The 10,169-nt window shown below is 39.6% G+C and overlaps 1 protein-coding gene across 1 annotated transcript in view; it reads left to right on the top strand.

Annotated features, from left to right (window-relative positions):
- The first annotated feature begins 433 nt into the window (after positions 1-433).
- Positions 434-10,169, top strand: part of OLA1 (Obg like ATPase 1) — a 274,336-nt gene continuing 264,600 nt past the window's right edge. Inside the window, exons 1-2 of the mRNA XM_044669784.1 lie at positions 434-537; positions 1,753-1,853. Coding sequence (XP_044525719.1) covers positions 1,753-1,853 — 101 coding nt within the window. The 5' untranslated portion in view covers positions 434-537. The remainder of the gene's footprint in view (positions 538-1,752; positions 1,854-10,169) is intronic.

Consider the following 10,169-nt stretch of genomic DNA (forward strand, 5'->3'; position numbering starts at 1 on the left):
AAGCTGGCCGACTCCCTGCGGTCTCATGAACGTGCAGATGCACAGCCCAGGAAAGGATGAATGATTGAGAATGCATGGAGCAGAGAGAAGCCGGAGTTTCAGGATCAAAGAAGGCGGGCAGTCTGGCCACACGTACCGAGAAAGGGGAAGGAGAACCACGTGTTGGATGAGGCGGAAGACTCCAAGGCTGGTGGAGGCAGGAGAGCCTCGCCCGCCCGCGCTCGTGACCCCGCCCCTGAAGCTCGGCCTTGCGCCTCTGACCCACCCACTCCCCACGTTCTCTCCTCTTGAGCGTGGTTAGCCAATGGGAGGAAAGGGGGCGGTGCTCTGGACCTGCGGCTGCGGCTACTGCCTGGGCTCTTGAGGGTGGCCGGGCCCGCCTGTTCCGCTGCCACCGTAGTGCGTGGTACTGGGGCGACGGAGCCGCGTTTAATCCCTCCCTTCCTCGTCCCTCCTTTCTCCCCGCCTCCTGCTGCCGTCAGCCTCGGTCTCCTCGCGCGCCGGGGATCTCTGTGTCATAGCCGCCCCCTCAGCAAGGTGAGGTCCCGTGGGGAGATCGCAGCTTGGGCTCTCTGGCCTCGCCGCCCGGGGCCTGCCCCCTGCGGCTTCCCGGGCCGGGTGTGCCGCGGGTTTGGCCCGTGGGGGGCGGAATGAATGAGGAGCCGGCCCTTGGAGTAGGCCGCACGGCCTGGGCAGCCGGGTCCTTCCCTGGGCCGGGGCGTGCGCACATGGGGTGGCAGGCTGGGGCCGGGGCATCACGAGGCCCGGGCCCCGGTGCAGGGCGTCTCAGGGGCCGGCCTGTGGGAGCTGGAGCGGATGGGGGGCGGACTTTTGGAAGCCCGAAGGCCTAGAGGGGAGCAGCTGCTCCCTGGGGGCCGGAGGGAAGAAGCCGAGAGAGTGAGGCACGATCTCTCCTCTCTGAGCCCGGGGAGAGCGGCTCTCCAGTCGGCAGAGACGGGTCACGGAAGAGAGAACTCTACCTTTTTATATGAGAGCCTCAAATAAGTGACTCGAGACAGCTGTTGGTCCTAGTGAGCACCGGGTGTATCATCCTGTCTGAAGGCGAGGGAACACACTGATCAGTCCTTGACTTGTGGAGTGATTGGCATCGATTAGACCTTTTTCCAAGAAGTGAAACAATAATGGATTGAATTTAGGGGATAGGATGCAGATAATAAGATTTGTAGCTTGAAGGTATCTGAGGACACATAAAATAGGAAAGCTTCGTTCTGGGAGTAGAAGTCTTTCCTCTGGGCATCTAGGGATGGAAGACGCATAAAGTTAGGAGGGACTAAAAGCCTATTTTCATTAACTACCCCATAGATTGGGAAGGTTTAAGTGTGGAGCTAAAAGTCCGTAGAACGCTGTTTCCTCCGTATAATATACAGAATAATGTTAGGAATTATCTTTAAAGAGGGGGGTGCATTATTAATAATTCTTTTTATGCTAGCTTGTTCTTTGGCTCACTTACTAATAGATCGGGTTTGCAAATAGCATAGTCGGCATGCTGGCTGGAGGGGGTTGTAGCTGAGTTTTTATATTCATAGTAAGCCTTTCTAGGACTTCACAGGAGTTGTTGCATTTAGAACAATCAGATCTCTTGAAAGGACTTTCTTTTGTAAGCTATTTACAGTTCTGTCATTATCTGAGATTATGGTTGTATTGCCTTTTTGTTCTGCTGTTGTAATGACTTCCCTTCAAGATATTTTATAGAGTTGACAGAGTAACATTTGTTAAATTTTGATGTTTCAGATGCCCCCCAAAAAGGGAGGTGATGGGATTAAACCACATCCAATCATTGGAAGATTTGGGACTTCGCTGAAAATTGGAATTGTTGGATTACCAAATGTTGGGTAAGTGAATAGTGGACTTGACATGTTTTATTTACATCTTGTAAATCTTTACTTTTATGTTTTAATGCTATTAAAAATAAGTTTATAAATATATACATGCATATATGTACCCTGCTTTTCACACTTTAAAGCATCATGTAAATGTTAGATATTATTATTAGCTATTATATATTGGAGATACTAGATGTTATAGAGTCCCCCAGCTAGGCAGACAAGGATTCTGGTACCCCTCCTAACATACTAAATATGCCAGTGTGGACAAGTTATTTGACTACCAGGAAACTGTGGCTTTAAATTACTGTGAATCTTTTGACCCACAACTGGTAGTTTTCCTCATCTGGGAGTCCCCTATACCAGGGAAAAATCACATTCCCTATCCCTACTACATATCAAAACTCAGGGAATAACTAAATTTATAGTTTTGTTAGATAGTAAGAGAAATCTGAGAAGTCTGTGATTTAATTAATTTTATTTTAAGAATTAAATGATGTTGTATTTGGGTTTCTGCTTTTGTTCATGGGTGCTATCAAGACTTATTTTGGCTTGGGAAACATAACAGACCAGAGTATCAGTTTACATTTCAGCAATTTGAATTGCTTAAAATACTATGTAGAAATATACACACAAGTATATTTAGTTACAAATCGAGAGCCTTTTAAAAAATGCATAGATACATTTTATATAGTAGTTCTGCATCTGTAAAATGATAGGTTGGATTAGATGGTTTTAAATGTCTCTTCTTGCTTTAAATCTATTATCCTATGGACTTTCAAATTACTCTACCTAGTTATTCCCTAAAAACAGTTAAACAAAACTGCCTGATATGGTATTTGTGACTAAGAAGAGATTTATTTTCCATATTAGGTTTCTGGTTTTTAACAGGAGAGATTTGTGTTTTAGCTTTGCTAATATGGTACCAATATTTTCTGTTGCATTTGACCTGAGTTTGGTATCTATTAGTGTTGACTTTATATTATGCTTGTCAATATTGTACTTTTCATGATACTTTCTTTACTGTAGAATTATAGGAGCTTGGATTTAGCCTAGAGGGAAGCTTTGAGATTATCTAGTCTAGCTATTTCATTTTACAGATGAGGAAATTGAGGACTGGAGAGGTTAAATAATTTGCCCAAGGCAAATCCATAGTAAGCCAAAGACAAGGTTTTCTTTTGGTCCACTGAACTACACAATTGTCCTTCCTTGCTGCTCTTCTTCCTCACCACTCCCACTCACTAATTTCTCCATCCCATGAACCTTATTTTCAAATCCACCATTCTATGAAATTGCTTTTGCCAGCAGTCATCTTCTATCTATCTATCTGTCTGTCTATCTATCTATCTATCTATCTATCTATCTATCTATCTATCTAATGGGGGTGGGGCTGGGAAGGGGGGCCTTTTACCTTCCATCTTAGAATGAATACTGTGTATTGGTTCTAAGGCAGAAGAGTGGTAAGGCCTGGGCAACGGATGTTAAGTGACTTGCCCAGGGTCACACAGCTAGGAAGTGTCTGAGCTCAGAGTTGAATCTAGGACCTCTATTTTAGTCCTGGCTTTCAATCCACTGAGCCACCCAGCTGCCCCCCCCAGCAGTCATCTTTTAACTGCTTTTGTGTGTATGTGTGTGTGTGTGTGTGTGTGTGTGTGTGTGTGTGTGTGTGTGTGTGTGTATCTGTATTTCTATTGATAAATTGAGGTTTTCTCAGAGGGCTAAGGAGGACTGGGAAAGACTTCTTTTAAAAGGTGAGACTTTAAAAATTTTTTTTAAATTTAATTAATTATTTTAGAGTATTCTTTCATGGTTACAAGATTCATGTTCTTTCCCTTCCCTTTTCCCTCCAAAGGCTGACATGCAATTCCACTGGGTTTTACATGTGTCATTGAGCAGGACCTATTTCCATATTATTAGTACTTGCACTAGGGTGATCTTTTAGAGTCAGTATCCCCAATCATAGCCTCATCAACCCATGTGATCAAGCAGTTGAGAAGGTGAGACTTTAGATGAACTTGATGCAAGTCAGGAGATAGAGATAAGAAGGGTGAGTGGGGATATGGGCTTATTTTTTAAAGTCTTCAATTAACAAGCATTTATTATGCACAGTCTGTAAGCTAAGGTACTGTATTTAACCCTTGCCATACAAGAAGTAGGCAAAACCCAATTCCTGTTCTCTAGGAATTAACAGTCTAATGGGGGAGATAACAGACAAATGGCTATTTACAAACAGAATATTGTCCATTGGAGATAACAACTATGGGAGGCACTAGCATTAAGGGGAAATTATGAAAGGCTTCTTGTAGAAGGTGAGTAGCTGGAACTTGAGCTAAGTTAGGGAAGCTAGAACAGGGGTATGGCTCTCCAGCCATATCAGGCTCCACCTCTAGTCTGGGCAGAGCCCCAGGATGTGCTCCAGGGGGCCCTTCAGCCCCTTCTGCCTCCATCCTCCTCTTCCGCAGGCGTTTATGTTGTTTATGGCTCTCAGGGCCAAAAAGGTTGCCGACCATTGAGCTAGAAAATGGAGATGAGCACTGAGAATATTGCAGGCATGGTATAGCTAATGAAAATGTTCAGATTTGGGAGAAGTATCTTTTTAGAAAAATTTTTCATGGTTATAGGATTTATGTTTTTATTTTTCCCCTTCACTTCCTCAAAACCCCGCCCCCCCCATAGCTAACTCTAATTTCCACAGGTTTTAACAAGTGTCATCAATCAAGACTTATTTACATATTATTGATAGTTACATTGGTGTGGTCCTTTTGGGTCTACATCCCCAATCATGTCTTCATCAACCCAAGTGTTCAAGCAGTTGTTTTTCTTCTGTGTTTCCTCTCCTATAGTTTTTCCTCTGAATGTGAGTATCGTTCTTTTCCATAAATCCCTCAGAATTGTCCTGGGTCATTGCATTGCTGCTAGTACAGATGTCCATTATATTCGATTTTACTAGAGTGTATCAGTCTCTGTGTACAAAGTTCTTCTGGCTCTGCTCCTTTCAGTCTGCATCAATTCCTGGAGGTCTTTCCAGTTCACATGGAATTCCTCCAGTTTATTATTCCTTTGAGCACAATAGTATTCCATCACCAACATATACCACAATTTGTTTAGCCATTCCCCAATTGAAGGGTATAACCTCGATTTCCAGTTTTTTGCCACCACAAAGAGTGCAGCTATAAATATTTTTGTACAAGTCTGTTTATCTGTGATCTCTTTGGGGTATTCACTGGTTTTTACATGTGTCATCGATCAAGACCTATTTCCATATTATTGATAATTGCACTGGGGTGGTAGTTTAGAGTCTACTTCCCCAATCATGTCCGAATCAACCCATGTGTTAAAGCAGTTGTTTTTCTTCTGTGTTTCTACTGCCATAGTTCTTCCTCTGAACGTGGATAGTGTTCTTTTTCATAAATCCCTCAGAATTGTCCTGGGTCATTGCATTGCTGCTAGTACAGGAGTCCATTACGTTTGATTTTTACCACAGTGCATCAGTCTCTGCGTACAGTGTTCTGCTTCTGCTCCTTTCACTCTGCATCAATTCCTGGAGGTCTTTCCAGTTCACATGGAATTCCTCCAGTTTGTTATTCCTTTGAGCACAATAGTATATTCCATCACCAGCATATACCACGATTTGTTCAGCCATTCCCCAAATGAAGGGCATACTCTTGTTTTCCATTTTTTTGCTATTACAAAGAGTATGACTATAAATATTTTTGTACATGTCTTTTTCCTTATGATCTCTTTGAAGTATAAACCCAGCACTGCTATGGCTGAAATCAGACAGTCTTTTAAAGCCCTTTGGGCATAGTTCCAAATTGACCTCCAGAATGGTTGGATCAATTCACAACTCTCCCAGCAATGCATTAGTGTCCCAATTTTGCCACATCCTTTCCAACATTCACCACTTTCCTTTGCTGTCATGTTAGCCAATCTGCTAGGTGTGAGGTGATACCTCATAGTTGTTTTGATTTGCATTTCTCTATTTATAAGGGATTTAGAACACTTTCTCATGAGCTTATTGATAGTTTTGATTTCTTTATCTGAAAATTGCCTATTCATGTCCCTTGCCCATTTATCAATTGGGGAATGGCTTTATTTTTTTGTACAATTGATTTAGCTCCTTATATATTTGAGTAATTAGACCTTTGTCAGAGTTTTTTGTTATATTTTTTCCCAATTTGTTGGTTGGGAGGAGTATCTTGTTTAAGAAACAACCAGGAAGCTAGGGTGATTGAATTGTACAGTATGTGGAAAGGAGTAAGGTGTAAGATGACTGGAAAGGGGCCATGTTATGAAAGGCTTAGAATGCCAAAGGCTTTTATATTTTATACTTAACCCTGAAGGTGATAAGGAGCCATTGGAATTTATTACTACTTAGCTATAAAATGAGTGGGCTTGACTAGTTGACCCTAAAGACTCTGTAACTCTAAATTTTATCTTCATCTATGATCCCTGACTTTCTTTGACAGTGGTCTCTTGGGTTGTCAGCTGGGGAATTTTTTTCATCTATATATATATTTTCAATACATGAATAAGCCATGAATGCAGTACTGAGTCAAAGAATTTGTGATAGTTGACAAAGGCTGCTGTAAAAATGTTGCAGTGCTTTTGAATAGCTTGTTTGATATTACCAAATTAAAAATTAGTAATTTTTTATGCCTCTGGGACTTTTGGGCACATTTTTTTTGTTCCTTAGGCAGTGTATTATTTTCTTTTAAGTATAGTTTTTTAAAAGTTTAAAAAATGTTTTTTAAAGGACTACAAGCTGTAAATACTTTGAATAAAATAACTGCACACATGATTGGCCTATGTTTGCAGGGATCACTGTTTTCATTTTTTGTTAATAGATATTGTGCTATTGAGAAAGGTAGGGTTAGGCTTGTGTCTGAGAGGAAGCTAATAAAGTGCTTTGCTGATAATTCAAATTCTGTAGTGAAGTGTCTGTATCATTAATTATGGATCTTATTTGCTCTACTGCTTTCCACCTTTGCAGAGAACATATAACTTATTTCCCTTTATTCAACTATTTTGTTGTTCATTACATTACTGGTGTGCAAGCTTTGTTTCTCATTTGATCCAGCTTGCATTTTTGTTGCGATTGCCTTGCAGCTGTGTAGACTAGGAATGTATCATGTCACCATTTTTTGAATCCCTCCAGATTTATTTACTTATACCTTTATGGGAAAGTTTATGCTTGATAGTGGATTTTTTTGTTTTATTGTTTTGACAGCTTTGACTCCTTGAGTTGCTTTAATCTTTTGATTTTTGCTTTCAGTTACTCAGTTCTTAATTTTTTCTGTTGGTTTTTTTCTCTCCTCTGGATTCCTTTGTACATGTTTCTATTTTGTTGCTTTTAATTGAGTAATTCAAGTTTTCAGTTTTGTAAACTGCTATAATGTTTCCCTTGGTGTCATTGTTAGGTATGGAATTCTGGGCCTAATAAAGTTTAGATCTGTTAAAATAGGGCATTCATCAAAATTTTCATAATGCAAAACACTAGTGGAAATAGCAAACTATTAAAGCCTTTCCTGGAGTAAGAAGGAGAATAAATAGTTGTATTTCAAAGGGCTCCCCTACTAAGGTCTAACTGCATTCAAAGCATAGGAGAATTTAGTCCTTTTACATTCAGCATTACAGTGGTCATATTTGATTTATCTTCTATCATTTCTTGCTCTATTGATATTCATAAGGTCATAGAATTTTGAACTGAAAGGAATTTGTTATTTAATGCAACTCCATCATTGTATAGCTAAGGAAACTGAGGCCTACAAAGGTTGTTTGTATTAGTGAAAGGTAATATAGACTCTTATGTTGCTATATCGACAACTAAACCAGAATTAAACACAACTTCTATGTTTTGCATTATTAAATCTTTAAAAATTTTCTACTAGCCCTGCCAAAGATGATTTTTTTACTTTAAGATTTTTTTATTCACAGATATTTTATTTTCCCAATTACATGAAATAATAATTTTCAGCATAAGTTTTCTGAAATTATAAGATCCAAAATGTCTCCTTTCCTCCTGAGTGAGAGAGAATAAGTGTATTATTCTCAGAATGAGTAGTCGGCTTACACCCCATTTCTTCAAGGCAAAACCACAGTTTAACATCAGTTTTATCCCAACTAGGGAAGGGGATGTGGAGTCTAGTTTGTTGCTTTTGGTGACTGTTATCTAAAAATCCAGGAGAAGAGCCCAGGAAGAGTGATTGACAACAGGGAACAAAGGGTCTCAATTCAAGGGCAATTGACAGTTTGGTTACTCCTTTGTCTATTAAAGGAATGTGGTAACTTTTCCTTTGTACTTTGATGTTCTGAGTTAGAAAACTCCATATTCGAGACTACATCACAACTTCTCCAACTGAAGCAGTGACAGGAGAGGGAGGAAGTGGGAGAAGAAGTTTTGTGATTAGGGATTCCTATATATAGGAGGTCTTTGCTTAATTTTTTGGTACTTGCCATTCAGGCATCTTCTCCCTTTCATGAAAGGAAAATATGCTGTCTCCTTTACTCTGGCTCTCTGATTTCAGTTTTTCGTAAATGAAGAGTTCATGCTCATTTATTATCTTATCCTATACACTCCTTTCCCTCCTCCTTCTCAGAGATAGTAAGCAATTTGTTCTGGATTATACATGTATTATCATGTAAAACATACTTTCATATTGGTTATTGTTCTAAGAGAATACACATATAAAATCAAAATCCCAAAATAAAAACACAAACTAAAATGAAAAATATTATGCTTTGTCTTCATTCTGATGCCAGCAGTTCTTTCTCTGGAGTGGGATATCATTTTTTGCCATAAGTCCTTCAGAATTGGCCTAGATCAGTGATGATGAACGTTTTAGAGACTGTGTGCTCTTCCCCATACCCAGACCCCAGATAGGGGAGGAAGGAAGCACTCCCATTGGGCTACTGGGCAAAGGGGTGGGTGAAGTAAAAAAATGTCTTCAGCATGGTGGAGAGGGGGAAGGGAGCAGCTCTCTGGAGTCCCTTTGCCTTTCTAGTAATGAACTCTGATGGATGATGGCTCTCATGCCCAAAGAGAGGAGTTCTGTGTGCCCTTTCTGGCACATATACCATAGGTTTGCCATTGTGGTTCCCAAACTTTTTTGGCTTACTGCCCCCTTTCCAGAAAAAATATTACTTAGCCCCCTGGAAATTAATTATTTAAAAAAATTTTTTTAAAATTTTAAACCCTTAACTTCTGTGTATTGACCCATTGGTGAAAGATTGGTAAGGGTAGGCAATGGGGGTCAAGTGACTTGCCCAGGGTCACACAGCTGGGAAGTGTCTGAGGCCAGATTTGAACCTAGGACCTCCTGTCTCTAGGCCTGGCTCTCAATCCACTGAGCTACCCAGCTGCCCCTATTTAAAAATTTTAATAGCAATTAATAGGAAAGATAAATGCACCTGTGGCCATCACCGCTTCCCCTGGATTGCTGCAGCACCCACCAGGGGACGGTAGCGCCTACTTTTGGAATCACTGACCTAGATCATTGTATTGCTGAACTATTTTGAGATCTCTAACAATCCTCTCTCTAGCTTGTTTTTATTGCTTTTTTTTTCATTTTATAATTCATATTTCTATAGTGTGTTATACTTGTCCATGGAACTTTCATTACAATGATTTGAGCTATGCAGTCTTAAGTATACTGGACACTTTTAATATAAGTGAGGAAATGGAGAAGTACAGTGACTTTTCCAAAGTCATCCAGCTACTGGCAGAGTCAGAGTCTATTAGGTTTTCTGAATACAAGTTTATTGTCTGTTCTAGTATATTATATTCCCTTTTTTCCCCTCTGCTTTTGAAAAACATCACTCACACTGTCAGCTTTATTTCCTTTCTTTCTCATTTCCAAGCTCTATTGTAACATTGACCAATTTTACTAGTACAATATTTTTTAGATTTACAGTGGAGGGGGTAATGCATTTTCCACAATGAATTCTTGGAGGTTTTCTTGTTTTTTTTTTTTTGTTATTTACATGCAGTATTTTATTCATTTATTTTAAAAAGTTAAAAAAGGATATATTAAAATACATAGGAAGATGAATTTATTATCTCAACTGAAAGTTCAATTAAGCAATATATGTTAAGTCTTCCTTGATTATACCACGTACTTTTTGAAAAATTAAATGTAGGTTGTATTTAGAGAATACTGTATACATGCCTGTTGTTTTTCACATTAACATTTTACATTATTAGTAATTAATATGTGAAATATACTTTCCATGCTTAAGTCTTTAACTTTTTTTATTAGACATTTATTAATATTCGTTTTTAATCTGTTAACATACTTTATGCCCCTACTTTCCCCTTCACCCCCC

This window comes from Gracilinanus agilis, chromosome 3 (assembly GCF_016433145.1).
Source record: "Gracilinanus agilis isolate LMUSP501 chromosome 3, AgileGrace, whole genome shotgun sequence".
NCBI classification, from domain to species: domain Eukaryota; kingdom Metazoa; phylum Chordata; class Mammalia; order Didelphimorphia; family Didelphidae; genus Gracilinanus; species Gracilinanus agilis.